Consider the following 19,600-nt stretch of genomic DNA (forward strand, 5'->3'; position numbering starts at 1 on the left):
ACAGGACCCTCCTGAAAATGAGTCTTGAGACGCAGCAAGGCTTTCCTGGGTAATCAAGCGGAATAATAACATTGATTGTGAAATGCACACATTGCACAGCAGCGTTTGCATCAATTATCCTTGCGTTGTTTTCCAGGAAATGCATCGTATTACATGAGCTGCGTAGATGAGCCAGACCCAGAAGCCGAATGGGATGAACTTGAGCGCCAGGGACTTGGCGCGCACGCTCTGCCTCGGCGGCAGCCCAGAGCGGCGCTGGAGACTAGCGCTTGCTACACTGGAGGGTTTGCAGGAAAACCAGCCACTGGTCAATTGCAAGGTGGACTTTTCTGATAAAAGCGACACCAGAAACGACCATTTGCTACTGTCAGGAAGAATTGCAAAAGCGCAACCAAGCAACCCTGCCTCACCTGCGATCCTGCTACCCACTGGAAGTGGAGGTGAGTTGCAGTGGAGCACTTTTAGACAGTTATTCTCATCAAGATATCACAGATGCCCATAGCTATCGCAACACTAATACTCATAGTCCTTTACCTAGGAAAGCCTTGGGGAGACCCAATTCTTTGTTTAATTTATTTGCATGTGACAAAACCCACACTAAGGAGGAGGCAACCATGAAAAATGCACACGTGCAGTGGTAATCCATTACAACAAAGTGACAATCTTGTGCAGTTTTGAACGTACGTGATGGAAATGCATACACATGTTTCGGCTCTGTGTGTACACGTGTGTAACAGACATTCATGCCGGGGGAGGATCTGTGCACGGCAAAACCAGAAATGACAGCACGCCGCATGTTCCTCCGCCCCGCGCTCGCCGACGCAAATGCGGACATGCGAAAACGGAAATCTGGGATCGGCCACAACGCAGAATGCTCACCGGAGGTAACGTTGCAGCTCTGTGCAGAGGTCGTCGTGGTCAGTGTCGATTTAAGCCACCGCATATCCCTCGCGCTATCCCCCTATGTGCCATGTGGCCAGTGCAATTCGTGGAGCATGAGCGGGCATTGGTAGATGCGCACATCTTAGTATTTTATATTTTTTGGGTCTTTCGGTAAAGCCACGTAGATAGAAAAAATAATAATTGGAATAACAATATCACGACGTTTCGATCGCAATACAAGCAAGAGTCATCAGGTGAAAATATATATAGCGAGAGAGCTGCTGAGGCAGAAAAAATATGTTTAAAAAATATATATGTTTCCTCCCTCAGCAGCTCTCCCGCGATATATTTTTTCACCTGATGACGATTGCTTGTGTTGCGGTCGAAATGTTGTGATATTGTTATTCTTTTTTTTCTATCTACGTGGCTTTACCGAAAGTCCCAAAGAATATGAATTCCTGCAGTCACGAAAGCTTTAAGTTAGTATTTTATAATTGGTTCTTTACCCTTCTATCTGGCAACAAAACTGACACCTTTTTGCAAGGAGTCATGTTTGCATAGACCGCAATACCTGCAGTCATAATACAAACATAAGAACATAACTCTGATAATGTGCACTGTCCCTGAAGTTGATTGGTCCACACCCGAGACAGCTTTCCTTCGAGCCTAGTCTCATATGGGTTGGACCAGATGACGCCAAAAGGCGCACAACTCAAGGACAATGCACCATCAGAGTATGAGAGCTCGGGGCAAGCATCTACACTATGGGGACCTCATTTGCCAGTAAAAATATGATAATTGGTTCTTTACCCTTCTATCTGGCAACAAAACTGACACCTTTTTGCAAGGAGTCATGTTTGCATAGACCGCAATACCTGCAGTCATAATACAAACAAAAGAACATAACTCTGATAATGTGCACTGTCCCAGTTTTGTTGCCAGATAGAAGGGTAAAGAACCAATTATCATATTTTTACTGGTAAATGAGGTCCCCTTAGTATTTTACTTAAGACACTGAACATCACGTGACTGGTGGTCTCAAGCTCTGATGCTCAAGAGAACGTCCACGAATAAATATCTGGGCACGTCATCAGTTCCCTGTTCCATCACACCTCACCTAATCACAAACGTCAAAAAACTTCACCATCTGACTTATTACCATGTTTTTTTATGATTCGTATACAAACCCCAAGTTATACGATTTTGTTTAATTATGCCGGGGCTGAATTGTTAAGAGCCCAAAATATGCAACTCTTGCAGATTATCAACATCTGGAGCTATTCGGTGATTCTTGCATAGCAGGGAGGTGGTACAGTGCTCGCAGCAAGAAGGACCTGGGTTCAATTCCTAACGAGGCTGATTTCTACGTGCTGTTTGTACCTTCTCCCTTGATCCCGCATTTGTTTCCTCCAGATTCTCCAGTCTCCTCCCAGAGTTAAGAAAACATTCAATGTAAATAGTATTGGCCAAATCGTATTGCTGAAAAATTTCCCAAATATTGCTCGAATGGGATTACATAGCAGCAACAGGACCATCCTGAAAAAGAGTGTTGGGACTTAGTGAGGATAATAATAATTCTGCTTGTTAATTTCCGTGAACGTTACGCCTCTTTGCTCATTCGCAAGTTGATCCAACGTGAGCGTATTGCCCGACAGCCTACGTCACGCTGACGGTGACACGCTGCTGTCCCCTGTGCTTCCCGCAGAGTAAGAAGTCGGCCACCATGTGCTTTGTGGTACCGGCCACCCCCCGCGAGAGGCCGCCGCCCCGGGCGTCGCCGCGTCGAGATGACCATCCCCAAGTACGCGTTGCGCGCGGCTACCTCACTCTCCCCCTCGCTTTGCAGCGATGCAGCTTCTACTCCCGCCCCCTCTCCCTCTTTCTCCCTTCTCTACTGGAAAATATTAGTTTCAGATCTGTTGCCAATGCATCACTTCATGGATGGTGTCATGAGCTGTTTGTCATCTGCTTGTATGGTGATGGTTCATTTTTGATGTGGCTTTTCTTATTGCACATGACTCCCTTAACCTCTTGAGAGGCAGAATCGTATACGAGTGCATGTGAATGAGCGCGCATCCATTTGTGTCCAGCGTTCCTGGCCGATCATCCGTCGCCTTCGCCGATCCATGTCGCGTAAGAAATCTCCTTCCAGCAAGGTACGAGATTTCCCACGGATTAACACATTGCAACTAAACCCCACGCAGGCACTTGGCCCGCACATCCACGCGAGCGAGCTTGCTCGCTCAAGCGCCACAAGACTGCACTCTGGTTAACGTGTAACCACGGTAGACACATCCAAATAAGTCACGGGATCAACATTGTGTTGGGAATTGACTTTGCACATATCCCATAATATTAACTGTATGCTCAAATAACATGAACTGTCTCCGAAATTAGTATTATTATTCCAAATCCTCACCACAGTGACAGGTGGCATACATGTTCACTTGTGTGATAACTGTAAAGGAATGATAGTATTTCCTCCAGAGAACCTGGAGAAAACCCTTGTTCTCTCCCCCTGTTCTGCATGGGTTCTCTAGTTTTTTCCACAAAGCTAAAATAACAGTGTTGTAACTGGCATTAGCCAACCATCCCAATGCTGAAAAACAGTTAACTCAATTCGGATTGCACACAGCAGCTGCAAAAAACTTAGCAGGACCCTCCTGAAAAGAGTTTTGAGAGCCAGTGAGGCTTTCCTTGGTAAAGACACTTAATAATTATCAACGTAAAATGTTGTTCCTCTCTCCCGCAGGCATCTAAACCTTGAACCTAAACTACACGTTACGATCATCAGCACAGATATGAGAAGATGATGACGGTGGTGAAAGTGACAGAAAGATGCCGTTCCTTGTTATCGGTGCACTGTACCTTGTACATTTTTGGTTGTGAGCTGTAATTCTGTGTAGATATTTTGTTGGCTTCCATCAGAAGATTATTTGTATATTTTTTTGATGATGGTTCCTTGTAATCTCACCACTGCCCTGCGTTGTCCCTTCACGACACTGCCATGCACTTTAAAAAACCCTGCTTGAGCAAGGGTTTTTAAAAGTTAGCTCTAAGCTATGCAGGACTTTCACGCTTCTCGCACTGCGTGTAAATATTCGTGAGCACATTTAGATCTAGCTAGATCTGGTTGTCGCCTGATGAAACTAGTTGTAATTACTAGCGAAACGTCGTACTCGGTTTGTACATGTTCTGGCTTGGCTCTCCAACACATCGGTGTGCTGTACTAGTGACGAATTGGCATGTTCTGTTTACGTGACAACCCTTACTAGTTGGCTGTGTCGGGTGGTGGCAGGTTTTTACGACACATTTTGTATATTTACGCGCTCTAACCCAAAAACCTCTTATGGATGGCTTTTTGTGATTCGCTGCTGGTCATTATTGTAAGCAGCGTAATATAAGTAACTGTATTTTACGTTGTGAAGGAATAGAGTGGATTTGTTCCCAAAGACCGTCTCATTGCACCTGGGACACTGCCTTTTAGCTTAACGAGCCCGTGGTCATCAAATCAGCACTGGCAGGTTCTCTCGGACCAATGATTCGTTCCAGGCAGAGGGGTTAATACTGCCATCGCGATGAGCATCGGCACACACAATTGAGCAGCTACGCAGTGTTAGCCTCCATAATCACTTTGCTATTCACAAGTCGCGTAACATTGCCCTAAATGAAACTATTATAACACTAATGTCATGTAGGTGTACTTTAGAGTTATTGCTAAGATATATTCCAAGTCCTTTGCATAAAGCGGAGCGGTATAGTTATTTAACAAAATAATTAAATCGTATCACTGTAAAATGTCAAATCTGCACGACACCAGCTAATGTATCCAAATTGCACAGAGGCATTCATGTATTTATAGTTTTTAGCATTATTGTACAGGCATTCCTTGCGTAATGCACCCCCCCATAGCGAAAATTCGCAGTTATGCGATTCGTCTTTTAAGGGACACTTCACACTTACGCTATGCATTGCACAGTTTACGTGCTCAAGAAACAAAAAATATTGTAAAATTATTTTTTTTTCAATAATTCTTTTTTCAATTATAAAGATTCAAAATAGTAATCTTTTCCATCCTAGTTATCTTGTTATTAAACTCCTTGTTAAGTAATCTTTGTAATATTAAGTATTACATTTATGCATGGTTTCTTTTGTAAATCCAGGGCTAAAATAATTAAATTAAATTATACTTAAGTTTCCTTCGGTAACGCGCCCCCGCTTATAACATGTATGTCTATGGGAATATCAGCTTCGTACAGCGCGATTCGACTTGCGCGCTGTTTTTCAGGAACGCATGTTGCACGTTATGTGAGAGACGCCTGTATTTGCATGTTTGTGCTTGACAGTCATTCCACTCTACTTCTAACCTAAAAATATACTCCTTTATCACTTTTCACAATACATATAATAAACGTGATTATTAAAACTGAATTATTTTAAACAAAAAGCTTTTCAGGGAACTTGCCAAAAGATGTGTAATGTTGGAATAACTGGCAAGGCGATGCAGAGGCATTGTTATACTGCAGGGGGACACCGTGGCGCTGTCAGGGATGGATGGCAAAGCAGCCTCCCCGGGGTGCTTCTCGTTTTACGATCTCATGGCGCGTGGCCGGAGTGAAATTGCGTTAACGTGGACATTTCATGGATAGAAAAGTGTCTGTAATTTGTCTGCATTCACGCAAAATGTCATGAAGGGAACGTTGGTTAATCTGAGAGATACCTGTGCTTGGCTGCTCGTCCACAATTTGTCTTTCACCCAGACGCCCCTCCAAGCCACTTGACCATTTCTATATTTGCCCCCTCCCCCCAAGCCATTCTTTCATTTCATATCGGAAGCATTCACTGCAATAGCAAAACTTTTACAGACGTATGTCTGTTTGACCAAGTTGTTCAGTCAGTTTCAAATGTAACATTGTAACCTTCAGATGTGTGATGCTGTTGATGTTAAAATTATAATTTGTAAATGATTTAGATACAGGAGTTAGCACGCTTTGCTTTGTCCGATCTAGTGTGCAATGCATAGAGGTATCCAAGAGATGAACTACACTTTTAGGCGCTTCTCACAGCATCGAGGAAATTCGACCTCAAACAAGAGTAAGTTCCCACATTCTTCTCACATTCATATCAAGCGTTTTTTTATGTTGGTGAAAGATTGACTTGTTGCTGTCCAACAGCGTGTTTTTATACTGTAACATATGGGTATAATTTTGGTTATAATTTCCAAAATAAAACGTTTGCATGCTTTTGTGGTGGGAAATAAATACAACACTAGAAAATATGTATTCACTTGAAAGCGTAATCTTTTTTTCTTACATATGTAGTGAGTTCAATTGAGGCGCACACTTGAACTTGGAGGCAACACGTTTTATTAACCAACACAACAGGTAACTCTTCACATTAACAAGATAACGGCATAGGGTGATGACCACTGCTTTTAACGAACACTCGAGGGGATAGCTAAATAGTCCGACCAGGACAGCTAACAGGCTGCCTGGTCCACGAGCGAAGACCGGAGACCGAGGATCGTAGATGGCGGCTTCATTCCCAGAGTTGATCCACCAGAACAGCCAACACATCGTCGGGTCGTCGTGTGCGGCGACCGAAGAGCGAGGATCGAAGAAGGTGACTTCTTTCCCGTGTTGAACAGCCACGCTCCCTCTCGGGACTCGGCTTATATCTCCTGTGGCGTGACTGGGCTCCGCCCCTGGTCACGCCCCCTTCTCGATCCTTCGCGGAGGGTCTGGGTCCACATCACGTTGCCCGCTCACCCCTCCTGGGAGTTCTCGTGCCCCCTCGTCCGGTCATGTGCTCGCGGGTTTTCACAGGATATCATGTCTTTACCCGATCTCGGTGACACCCGGACCGTGCCCTCTCGTGAGCCATTCCGTGCCATGCTCACACTGGTGCCATAGAGCAGCACCACGCATACAGTACCACTCTTCATTTGGTACTGTCGCTACACAGTAGTGACACCATTTATGTCACTACACATGGATAAATACCTGATGTGCATATGTTACAAACATTTGCAACCGCACCTTTGTTTTGCACAATGTCGTTTTCCCCACAGCATCGTAGTTATTGGTGGCGGCAGCGTCGTTGAGATGCGATGACCGAACGTGTTCCCTTGGTTGGAGCATCGCATCAATTCCTGCCTCCGCAATACACATGCCAAACAGCGGACTGCCCGGGTCAAACAAGTGCCACCAATGTGCTTAAACAAAGCGTTGAATCGACGTGTCCACTTCTATAACGGGGGTTTACTTAACTATCACTGCAGTCTTGCACCCCTTTGGTTCTCAATCGTTACAAAACTGTATAATGTTAATAAAAAAAGCAGGGTTTGATGAAACAAAGTAAGTTGTACTTGTGTCCCCGTGCTTAATTTGTGTTTCGATGATTTATCTTCTAAAGATATCTGGTCATGCTGCATACCCCCATAAAGGGCATCTCGTACCCCCAAGGGTGAGTGCACCCCAGGTTATGAACCACTGTTCTATGACAATGTATAGGACACGGCAATTAATGAAAACCACATTACAAAAACTTGATTGTGCAGATAATCACGCACAGATAGATGCGTGCTTGAAATTAGCCAGATAGGGGAGCACGGAGTCTAGATCGTACGCACGCAGCGGCTGCTGACGGGTGATGTTCAAATTGTTCAGAAAAGTAGTCTGGCCGCGGCAGGACGCGTTGCTAGAGACATGCCACAAATGAACGACGCCACCTTGCTGAGCTCGTCAAAGAGCATGAACCATCACGCGAACTCCGGTCATCCTCGCAGCAGCTTATGGTTAGCCCTTGAACAAAGACAGTCCATCACTGCATTGCGTGCTTTCGGATGTGCTTCTGCGGCCATCTGGAACGCTCTTCCGATATTAGGGAAGACACTGGAGCTGTGCATTTTTTTTATCTGAATTGAAAACTCAATTCTTTAGAACTGCTTTTTTTGTTTAGTTAGTCCTTCCCCCACACCGCCGATTAGCACGGTTTGGCTATGTGGTGCGACTGCAACGGAGCAACTCCACCGGCGCTGCCATCCCCTCGCACCCCTCCACACGAACGCACGCACACCCCCACTAAACACACACACCCATGTAGGTCTCGTGGGGGGGTCACCTGGTACCATGGATTTTTACCCGAGGGGGCCCTAGCGGGGATGTCTTATGGTTTCCCAGTGCCAGGAGATTGGCTGACCCCCCCCCCCCCCAGACCAAATTGCATTGCGGCCCCGTAAATTGGCTTACAATTGTATGGGCATGACGAAGCTCACCAGGCTAATCGCAATGGGACACTCACAGCGCAGGGAGATAGGGCATTGAGGGCAAGCACTCAGCGAGCAGTGCATAAGAGGAGGTGGGAGGGAAATTCCTGGACCGACTGCAGCTGTGTATTCTGCGGGACGGCCACCCCGACCAAACCGGTTGTGGCTGGGGTGGGGAGGACGGGTGCGTAAACAATGGGTGAAGGTGCTCTGGAGGGACCACTCCAGGTAAGGGCAGGGCATCGGTTTAAAATCGAAAGGTAGACACCCGATCGGTCGTGCAGTGACCCTGGATCTTTGGATTCCGAGGGCATAAAAGGAGGGAGCGGAATAAACGTTGAGCGGTTCTCCAGCCGTTCAGCCGCCCGGTCCAACTCCCAGCCGCTCGCAGTGTCTGAGGGACGCTGGCGAGCGCTGCTACGACTCGACCCCAGGCAGAGACCTCTTGTACCCTCGTGCCTCCGACTCCCACCGCATCCGTGCGACACCGTGAGTGCATCTGCGAGGTGAGAAGTCGAGGGAGGGTACACTGGGATTGAATAGGGATAGGCTAGGCGCTGTTCGTTGAGTATTTACTCTGGGCCGCACAGGGCTTGCTATAGACATTAAACAGGACCCTGCGGGGTGGGCTGGTAGGAACGAATAACCAAAGAATATAAACATAATGTATTATTACACTTGTTTAGCCAGGAAAACCCCACTGAGTCAAAAGGTTTTTGTAGGGTCCTGCCAAGTGTTTGCAGTAGGGGGCGATGTTGCTACACCTAATCGGACGATACGAAGGGAGAGCTGGAGGCCTAGTTCTAGGCTTTAGACCTAGCTGTAGGTTTTAGGGCGCTGTGAGTTAATTTTTTAATTTAAATGTTTAATTATTTATGTAAAAGCTTTACATTTTAAATGTTTATATTTAAAAACATGAGGGAATGTAACATTGTTAAACATTAACTCCCTTTCACACACGCAGGGGTACGATACGAAGGGAGAGTTTCAGGCCTAGTTCTAGGCTTTAGGCCTAGCTGTAGGCTTTACGCCGCCGTGAGTTAATTTTTAATTGAAATGTTTTAATTATTAATGTAAAAGCTTTAAATTTAAATGTTTCTATTTAAAACATGAGGGAATGTAACATTGTTAAACATTAACTCCCTTTCACACACGCGGGGGTACGATACGAAGGGAGAGTTTCAGGCCTAGTTCTAGGCTTTAGGCCTAGCTGTAGGCTTTAGGGCGCTGTGAGTTTTTTTAATTTAATTTCAAAGTTTTAATTAAAAGCTATCTGAGGGAATTATAAGGGAATGTTACACTTGTTTAGCCAGGAAAGCATCATTGAGTCTAAAGGTGTTTGTAGGGTCATGCCAAGTGTTTGCAGTAGGGGGCGATGTTGCTACACGGACGGTCGGACGGACGGACGAAATAATTTATTGGTGGTTGGTCCACTTCGTTCCTACCAGTATAAACTTTATCACAGAGCACCAGCGCAGCGTGATTTCTGTGTGTGTGGGAAGAGTGTCGGCGTGGTGTGTAATTCGAGCGTGTGTGTGAGGCATGCGGGTAGTAACTCCTTAACTGCGCCCGCGTCCGTGCAGCAGCGCCGCGCTATTAATAGGGCGAGGGAGGGGTGAGTCAGAACCCGTTCGCCGTCATAGTTTACGCGTGCTCGTGTGCGTGTTTGCACAGCGTGCTTCACGCGGCGCGTTGGCTGTAGGGTGTCATTGTGTACGCATATTCATACGGCTATTTTTAGCGCTCGCCGTGGTGGGCGACGTGCACCTGCATGGGCACGCGCGTGCACGCAGCCACCTCCAAATTATGGGTGGTGTACGTGGGGAGTGTGTGGGATAACTCCGGGTGGTGGAGAGCCAGCCACTTCGCCGTGTCCCTCGGAGACAATCATCTCTGCTTGACGTCCTATTGACTAATGCCGCTCACAATTTCCCACTTACTGGTGTTTTGGGTAATAACCTTAGTGATCACTCCTTCATATTTGGGGTGAGATCATCAGCCAGACCCAAAGTCCCCTTTAAATTGGTTGAAAAGCACTCCATGAGACACTTCAGCATTCAGGCATTTACTAATGATGTGCTTCACTCGGATATTGACAAGGTCTGTGATATCCCCAACATGACTACGGCTTGGGAGACCTTCAGGTACACGTTTCTCCAAATTCTTAACAAACATGCTCCGTTGGTTATATTTAAAACTAAAGGCAACCACCCACCAGGGTTTGATCATTTTATTACTAAGCTCATGAAAACTAGGGACAAGACTTGGACATGTGATCAGAAAAGTAAAGTGGTCAATAACTGGCTAGAATACAGGATTTTAAGGAATAGATGCGTCAAAAAAATACGACATGCAAAAAATGCTTACTTTTCCTCCACCCTCCTGGAATCACATGGAAATGCCAGAATCTTCTGGGATACAATCAAATGTATCGAAAAGGCATCCAACACAGATAATCTGCCCAAAGTGCTTAACCAAAATGGGGACTATTTTTCAGAGCCCCCAAAAATAGTCGACAATTTTAACCTTCATTTTTCTGAAGCTGGTGACCTTTTTAATAATGTATTGGGAGTCACCCCTGCTCATGCAGGGGTTTCCAGCCTGTCCACGAAAGTAATGTTCTGAAACAACTCTCCTACCTCAAAGGGTCCTCCTCTACCGGAGCAGATAGTATTCCCGTCTATGCTCTGCTAACTGTTGGTCATCTAATATACAAACCTATAGTCCATATTTTCAACCTGTCCATCAAAGAAGCATCAGTACCTCTAGAATGGAAACATTCCTATGTTCGTCCACTTCACAAAGGGGGCCCTAAAGATGATCCAAATAACTACCGACCTATCTCAATTTTGTCCCCGTTGATGAAATTTTTTGAAAAATGATTTAACTACCAAATTAGCAGTGTCCTGTCCGACAACAATCTATTACATCGAAAACAATCTGGGTTCCGAAAAAAATACAGCACCACATCTGCTGCATTAGACTCTCTGAATCACATTTACAGTAGCCTTGATAATAAGCAGTACTGCGCCCGTTTTTTTCTTGACTTGTCCAACGCCTTTGATACAGTGGACCACAACACCCTGCTTAGTAAACCAAGTTGCCTCCGTTTCTCCAAATACGCAGTAGAATGGTTAAAAAATTCCCTCTCTTCTTGCACCCAAACTGTATTCACAGATGGTTGGAGGTCAAACAGTGTTAAGATAACAAAAGGGGTTCCACAGGGTTCCATCCTCGGCCCCCTCTTGTTCTCTCTTTATGTCAATGACTTGGGCACTGACCTGGATCATTCATAAATCTGTTTGCAGATGACACGATACTGATCACTGCCGGCCGCTCTCCGGATGACGTGATTGCTAAGCTCCAGGGTGATTTCAACAAACTACAACATCAGCTAGTTGTTCTTAAACTGGTCCTAAATACCTTCAAAACCAAGGTGCTATGCTTCACACCAGGACTAAAGCAGGAAGTAATTTTCCCCCAATTATATTCCTTAAATACCATGTTTTCCCGCATATAGCCCACATACGCATTTAACCTGCAGACGCATATACCCCGCACAAATAGCGTTTTTTTTTCAGATAGCCCGCACCTCCATATACCCCGCATGCATTCATATCTTTAACGTCGTTACTGCAGCTTAATTCCATCATATTAAAAGAAGTTTACATTTGTAATACATTCCACTATCAATTGTTAACATTAAAATCATAACGGGCACAAAGAAAACAAACTAACCGGAAACGAGTGAACTTAAAACAGTAAATAAGTAACAAAAGTAAATATCCAATAAATAAGTAACACATAACCGGTAGATAAGTAAGTACAGTTTTAGCACTGGGAGATTGCACACTGCGCAGACAATAGCGGCACTACGGTAACGCCGTTGCCTCGCCCCCACCCCCCACCTCTCTCCCCCCAGCTCTCCGGTCGCCGGTAAACAAAGTGCGCCCACTTCAAACATTGTCGTTTCATCGTACAAACAATTTGAATAATTAAAAACGTGTTAACATGTGCAATTGTAATACGAGTCGTTTATTCAGCAGTGCTTTCGTCAAAGGTAAGTGTTGCATAGTGGATAGTCCTACCTTGAAAAAATTAAACGAGTGATGACGTGTCACACGTGTAAAATATTTTTTGGGATAGCCCGCACCTCCATATACCCCGCAGGGTCTTGTTTTGTTTGTAAAAAGTGGTATACCCCGCGGGTTATATGCGGGAAAATACGGTAATCATCAAATAGAGCAAGTCACGATCTATAAGTATCTTGGGGTCATCTTTGATTCAAAACTGAATTTTCAAGATCACATTGATTATATTGGTAAAAATACAAAATAAAAATTAGGTTTTCTGTATCGCCACAAGCACTATGTTCCGCTTGGAATTGATTAAAGCTACCGTACTGCCTCTACTTCATTACTGTGACATCGTGTATAAATCAGCCCCCAGTACTTTACTGAAGATGCTTGACTCAATTTATCACTCGGCCTTAAGATTTGCATTGAACTGCCCATATAGGACCCACCACTGCGATCTCTACATTGGGTCAAACTTAATTTCTCTTAATGATCGACGGGCTTGTGCATCAGATCTTATTTATTCACGATGTACTTACAAAAAATCAGCAGACTACCTGCTGGATATCCTCACTGTTTCGAAGACCAAATGTAACCTAAGGTCTTCGCTCATTTACCAGCATCACATTTCTTATTGTCGTACAAATACTGGAGGAAGAGGCCTTTTCAATTGATGCCCCTAGGGTCTGGAATGCTATCGCCAATAAACTGCAACTTGGATCACTACCTGTGAGATCTTCACTCAAAACTGCTCTAGAGGAGTTGTACACACCTAGCTGCCACTGCTATACAGAATGGCCTGAAATCAAATGTAGCATTCCGGATGACCGCTGCAAAGTATGATCTTGAGTTTTGATTGTGGTGTGCTGATTTTTAAAGGTGTATTGAGAATTTTTTATTCTGCTACTGATGCTCCTGCTGTTATGGAGTGACTCATGCAGCCAGCGATGGCTGCGGGGTTTGGTCGTACATGTTTTTGTATATCGTTTATTGTTGGATTTTAATCACAGTTCCTATGATCACTGTTACATTGTTTTTGTGGCTTTATTATGGTGATTTTGAGGACAGTTTGGTCTGGCCATGTTTATTTGTTGTAGTACAGAGTTGGCCTGATAACTTTAATCTACATTGTCTTATGGTTGTTATTGTTTGACTTGCATCCCACTGGGATTTTTGCACACAGCTTTGAAATGCGGTGTTTTTTCTGGAACACTTTGCTGTTTTTTCCAGGATTTTTTCTGTTGCGTGTAGTCACTTTAAGATGTTTCTTGTTCATGTTTTTGTTTTGTTGCGGTTGTATCCGAGTCAAGAGCAGCATGGCTCACAAGGTTATATCTAACACATGAAACTGAAAAACTGAAACTGGTGCGGGGGAGCCGATCACCCGATTGGCGGGGGCCCGGCTGGAAGTGGCCGAGGAGGAGGTTGGGGGAGAGGAGGTGGGCGTCAGCCCCCACAGCTACGCACGGTGCAAAATAAGTTCTACGTACATACTTGAAGAACAAGGGTCAATGTTAATAACGGAGTGGCAGCCTAGTGAAGGAATGCGTCTGAGTTGGGGGGTAGGGGGGGTGTCAGACGTGGAGGGTGAAATCCGCACGGATTCTGTCTGGGTCGTTACAATCGCAGCACGACCGTGCAGAGAGGTGGCGACGTTTCGCAGAAGTCCTCGTCCATGCAGTGGATGCAGGCGACCGTCAGAGCTGCGGGCGCCGGAGTCGACCAGGGATGCAAACCCCCTCCGCCGGGGCGGGGCGGGGAACAGCCCTGGGCTACCCTCCCCCCCAAGTGGTGAGAGCGCGGACACGGAGCGAGGGAGGAGTGTAAGTGAGGAGTGGAACAAGGGAGGAGTGTAGTGAGGAGTGGAGCGAGGTGAGAGGCGCCGCTCCTCCGCGTCCAGTCATGGAGAGCCGCCGCGGGCTGCTCGCTTGCGCCGCGCTGCTCGCCGCTGTGAGCGCTGGCCGCTTCGGTAAGACGTGGGGGGCACCTGGGAGAGGCGTGGGGGGCACCTGGGAGAGACGTGGGGGGCACCTGGGAGAGGCGTGGGGGGCACCTGGGAGAGGCGTGAGGGGCACCTGGGAGAGGCGTGGGGGGCACCTGGGAGAGGCGTGGGGGGCACCTGGGAGAGACGTGGGGGGCACCTGGGAGAGACGTGGGGGGCACCTGGGAGAGGCGTGGGGGGCACCTGGGAGAGGCGTGGGGGGCACCTGGGAGAGACGTGGGGGGCACCTGGGAGAGACGTGGGGGGCACCTGGGAGAGACGTGGGGGGCACCTGGGAGAGGCGTGGGGGGCACCTGGGAGAGACGTGGGGGGCACCTGGGAGAGACGTGGGGGGCACCTGGGAGAGGCGTGGGGGGCACCTGGGAGAGACGTGGGGGGCACCTGGGAGAGACGTGGGGGGCACCTGGGAGAGACGTGGGGGGCACCTGGGAGAGGCGTGGGGGGCACCTGGGAGAGACGTGGGGGCACCTGGGAGAGGCGTGGGGGGCACCTGGGAGAGGCGTGGGGGGCACCTGGGAGAGACGTGGGGGCACCTGGGAGAGGCGTGGGGGCACCTGGGAGAGGCGTGGGGGGCACCTGGGAGAGGCGTGGGGGGCACCTGGGAGAGACGTGGGGGGCACCTGGGAGAGACGTGGGGGGCACCTGGGAGAGACGTGGGGGGCACCTGGGAGAGGCGTGGAGGGCACCTGGGAGAGACGTGGGGGCACCTGGGAGAGGCGTGGGGGGCACCTGGGAGAGGCGTGGGGGGCACCTGGGAGAGACGTGGGGGCACCTGGGAGAGGCGTGGGGGCACCTGGGAGAGGCGTGGGGGGCACCTGGGAGAGGCGTGGGGGCACCTGGGAGAGGCGTGGGGGGCACCTGGGAGAGACGTGGGGGCACCTGGGAGAGGCGTGGGGGGCACCTGGGAGAGACGTGGGGGCACCTGGGAGAGGCGTGGGGGGCACCTGGGAGAGGCGTGAGGGGCACCTGGGAGAGGCGTGGGGGGCACCTGGGAGAGGCGTGGGGGGCACCTGGGAGAGACGTGGGGGCACCTGGGAGAGGCGTGGGGGGCACCTGGGAGAGGCGTGAGGGGCACCTGGGAGAGGCGTGGGGGGCACCTGGGAGAGGCGTGGGGGGCACCTGGGAGAGACGTGGGGGGCACCTGGGAGAGGCGTGAGGGGCACCTGGGAGAGACGTGGGGGCACCTGGGAGAGGCGGGGGGGGCACCTGGGAGAGGCGTGAGGGGCACCTGGGAGAGGCGTGGGGGGCACCTGGGAGAGGCGTGGGGGGCACCTGGGAGAGACGTGGGGGCACCTGGGAGAGGCGTGGGGGGCACCTGGGAGAGGCGTGAGGGGCACCTGGGAGAGGCGTGGGGGGCACCTGGGAGAGGCGTGGGGGGCACCTGGGAGAGGCGTGGGGGGCACCTGGGAGAGGCGTGAGGGGCACCTGGGAGAGACGTGGGGGCACCTGGGAGAGGCGTGGGGGGCACCTGGGAGAGGCGTGGGGGGCACCTGGGAGAGGCGTGGGGGGCACCTGGGAGAGGCGTGGGGGGCACCTGGGAGAGGCGTGAGGGGCACCTGGGAGAGGCGTGGGGGGCACCTGGGAGAGGCGTGAGGGGGGCTTGGGAGGAGCCTCTGAGTGCGGATGAGTGGGGAACGGTGGCGGAGCGGTTAGAGCGCTGTTCCAATACCACTGGCGATTGTCTGATCCGGACCTGGGCATCCCCTCGGGTCAACTGAGGCTTAAATTGGTACCTGGTGCGGTGTGTAAACTTCGCCACTGGTGAAGACAAAGGCGGCTGGGCGTGGTGCTGGTCACAGACCCCCTCGTGTGCTGTTCTGGCCTTGATAAGTGCTACTCGCTAACAGCACTTGCCCCAACAGTCTGTTAAGGCTACACAGGGGATCGTTGTATTTTTGTTGAACTGTACAGGTACAGTACTTGTAGTTTGTGTACGCAGACGTGCAGTGTGCTATCTTCCATGACCATACTTCACCACCCTGGTCATTGCGGGTTGATGGAAGGCGAAGATCACAGATGTGGGAGCAGAGAGCAGAGCAGCAGTGGATTTCACTGCGATGCCAGGAGCCTATAGCACCTGTTAATGCGCAGCCTCGAGCACCTGTTACCGTGCAGCCTCTAGCACCTGTTACTGCGCTGCCTATAGCACCTGTTACTGTGCAGCCTAGAGCACCTGTTACTGCGCAGCCTATAGCACCTGTTATTGCGCAGCCTATAGCACCTGTTACTGCGCAGCCTCTAGCACCTGTTACTGTGCAGCCTATAGCACCTGTTACAGTGTGTAGTGATCCCACATCCCGTGGAGCAAACCCCATTGTTGTTCTGAACTCTTATCCACCTTCAACTCTTACTGACCAGTGTAGTGTCGTAGGTCTCTTCTTCTCTTCTTCCTTCTGCTCGAGGCGTGTGTGTGCAGGTAGCGTGCGTTGCGCACACACTCAGAGACCAGGTAGTCGCAGGAGGCACCGTCCTTCCCTTTTATTGTTCTGCTCATGCCTCAAACTCCGGCCCCCTTCTCTCACGACCAAGCTGCTGCACGACCTGGCCCAGACACGACCCTGTCCGCGTTGCACCGACGGCGTCGACCGAGACAGCCAACTATAGTCCGTCCACGCAATGATCGGGCGAAGGCGGCAGAGACGAAGGCGGTGACGACAACAGCGACGACGAGACGAGTCCACTCCCAGACCCGGCAGCCTGGAGCTCTCGCGGCTTGGCTCTGCCCTAGCTGCGCCTCCCTTCTCGAACCCACCAGAGGGTTCCAGGGGCTTCCCCATGAGGTCTACTGTGACCCTAGCCCCAGTTCCTCCGCCCTGCCGGCACACCCGTGTATATGCTCAATGGCGTGTGCGCTAAGTGTCCACCTGCAGTTGCAGCTGCTTTACAACAGTCAGCGCAATGTCACGACATCATCTCCCCCCCCGTTAACAAAACAGCCATCCCGGCTGTCAATACAGCCGCAGCAACCGGTTGGTAGGCAGGGCAACTCCCTTAACTCGAGGAACATCAACGAGAAAATAAAAAAACTTCCCCACAATCCCATTACAACCGCGACATCCCCCGCAATCAACAACACATCTCACTACTCCCCGGTGCCTCCCGATAACAAACCAACACTCACCCCAATGCGACACCCCCGATTTCGCGAATTGGCAAACTTTGCAGCTCAGCGCCCCCATCCGCGAATAGGCAACTCTCCCACAGGCCCCCCCATCTGCGAATTGGCGACACCCCAGATCCTGTCTCAGTGCAAGGGAGAGTCCCCTCATACCGGGACATAGCTCGCGTGATCCGGTCCATGGAGCCGGTCATTCCCGTCAGCAGGTCCTGCTCCTCCGGAACCCAGAGGGCCAAGAGATGATGGAGACAGAGTCTTCGGCGCAAAGGACGTGGCCCCTCACCACTCGGCAGCGCCTGCTTGGATCCAGTCCCCAAGACCTCGCACTTGGCGGTCTCGGTAGGTCTCAGAGACCCGGTCCGGCTGGGCTTGAGTTGACTCTGCCGGTGGGCCAGCGAGCGTGGGTGACTTTGCAGGTGATCACTCGTCCCCCCGACACTCCTCTGCAGTGTGGCCTGACCGACCACACATGAAGCACTTGGGAAGTGGGTCCCCAGGGCAGAGGGAGCTGCCCCTGCTGTGGGTCCTCCCGTGGGGATGTTTTTGTTTGAGTTCCCCGGCCCCCCACGGCCACCACCATATTTTGCAGGCTTCATGTCGTGGCCTCCCACCTTGCCTGCTGCTGTTTCTCCTCGAAGACCTGTATCTTCCTGGCCACCATTGAGGATGAAATTTCTGTGCCGATGGCAGAGGGCAGGGCAACCCTCAGTTTTCTTGCCAGCTCCCGCAGCCTCTCTGCCATTCAAAGGTCGAGCACCCCCTCATCCAAAAGTGGGTCTGCCTCTCGTCCCAGTGCCAGCAGCGCTGCCTGGAAGATGTAGGGTGTCTTGTCCTCCATCTGCCCCCTCTGGAGGAATCTTGTGCGAGCCAAATCAGGAGCAGCTTCTTGCAGCTCCGTCACTCTTCGCACCTCCTTCGCGCGCTCCCGCGCTCGCCTCAAAATGGCGCCCGCTGGCCATGGGAGGTCCTCCGGAGACAAAATGGTGCCCATCATGCTTGGTCTCCCGTCTGGAGCCCCTTGCTCTCGCTTCGACGGAAGCTCCCGCATTTTCCCGCTCTCCTCCGTGCCGTCCGTGCCGTCCCCCGCGCCCCTCTCCACATGGCGGTCTTCCGCCATGCTGCTTGGTCAGCGCGTGACCACGGGAAAATCTCAGCCACTCTACCTGTCGACGTACAGCCCCCGCTCTCCCCGTCGACATGAAACTGCTCTTTCTCCGTCAATGTACAGCCTTTCTCTTCGGCGATGCGCAGCCGCTGCCGCCACCTGGCGTAGCCACTCCCACAGTCGACGCTCGGCCGCTCTCTCTGTCAACGGTCAGCTTTTCTAGCCGTTGATGCGCAGCCGCTCCCGCCGTCTTGCGTAGCCACTTTTGCCGTCGACGCTCAGCTGCTCTCTCTCCATTAACGTACAGTCGCTCTCTCCGTCGACGCGTAGCCACTCCCGCCGTCGACTCCCAACCGCTCTCCCTTCGTGGATGAGTAGCCGCTCATCCCGCAGATTTTGCTTAGCAGCTGTCCTGCCGATCCGCGGCGGCTCCTCCGCTGCCCAGCAGCCCATGGGCTTTGTAACCGGGCTCCCGGGTCCCGGGGCTATCGGAGGGATGACCATCTGGCCGTCCTCATCCCGACGACACGATAGGTGGGTTTTAAATACCCCACTTCTGACACCAAATGTAGTGTCGTAGGTCTCTTCTTCCTTTTGCTCAAGGTTTGTCTGTGTGTGTGAGTGGCGTGCATCGCGCACATACTCAATCAGAGAAGAGGTAGTCGCAGGAGGCACTGTCCTTCCCTTTTATTGTTGTGTTCACGCCACCAACTCCGGCCCTTCCTCTCTCATGACCACGCTGCCGCACGACCCGGCCCAGACAAGACCCTGTCCGTGTTGTACCAACGGCGTCAACCGAGACAGCCAACTACTGTCCGACCGCGCAATGATCGGGCGAAGGCGGTGACGACAACGACGACGAGACGAGTCCACTCCCAGAACTGGCAGCCTGGAGCGCTCGCTCTCTGCTGATTATATTCCCCTCGGCGCGGCTTGGCTCTGCTCGAGCCGTGCCTCCCTTCTCGGACCCATCAGGGGCTTCCCCACGAGGTCTACCGTGAACCTTGCCCCAGTTCCTATACCCTGCCGGCACACCCTTGTATATGCTCAACAGCATGTGCGCTAAGTGTCCACCTGCAGTTGCAGCTGCTGTACAACAGTTAGCGCTATGTCACTACATATGTATGTATGTTGAACTTCTTTCGCACCG

At 50.6% G+C, this 19,600-nt stretch overlaps 2 protein-coding genes across 3 annotated transcripts in view; both read left to right on the forward strand.

Annotated features, from left to right (window-relative positions):
• Nucleotides 1–6,898, forward strand: part of NUMA1 (nuclear mitotic apparatus protein 1) — a 42,879-nt gene extending 35,981 nt beyond the window's left edge. Inside the window, 7 exon segments of the mRNA XM_061566867.1 lie at nt 137–279; nt 281–367; nt 369–440; nt 738–884; nt 2,588–2,683; nt 2,973–3,038; nt 3,635–6,898. Of these exon segments, the coding sequence (XP_061422851.1) occupies nt 137–279; nt 281–367; nt 369–440; nt 738–884; nt 2,588–2,683; nt 2,973–3,038; nt 3,635–3,649 (626 nt within the window). The 3' untranslated portion in view covers nt 3,650–6,898.
• Nucleotides 6,899–14,033: 7,135 nt separating this feature from the next.
• Nucleotides 14,034–19,600, forward strand: part of LOC133351682 (fibronectin type III domain-containing protein 1-like) — a 29,989-nt gene continuing 24,422 nt past the window's right edge. For both annotated transcript variants that reach the window (XM_061567082.1, XM_061567083.1), the window contains exon 1: nt 14,034–14,194. In XM_061567082.1, coding sequence (XP_061423066.1) covers nt 14,128–14,194 — 67 coding nt within the window. In that variant the 5' untranslated portion in view covers nt 14,034–14,127. The remainder of the gene's footprint in view (nt 14,195–19,600) is intronic.

Source organism: Lethenteron reissneri, chromosome 38 (genome assembly GCF_015708825.2).
Source record: "Lethenteron reissneri isolate LAM-NWPU_2019-01 chromosome 38, ASM1570882v1, whole genome shotgun sequence".
Taxonomy (NCBI): domain Eukaryota; kingdom Metazoa; phylum Chordata; class Hyperoartia; order Petromyzontiformes; family Petromyzontidae; genus Lethenteron; species Lethenteron reissneri.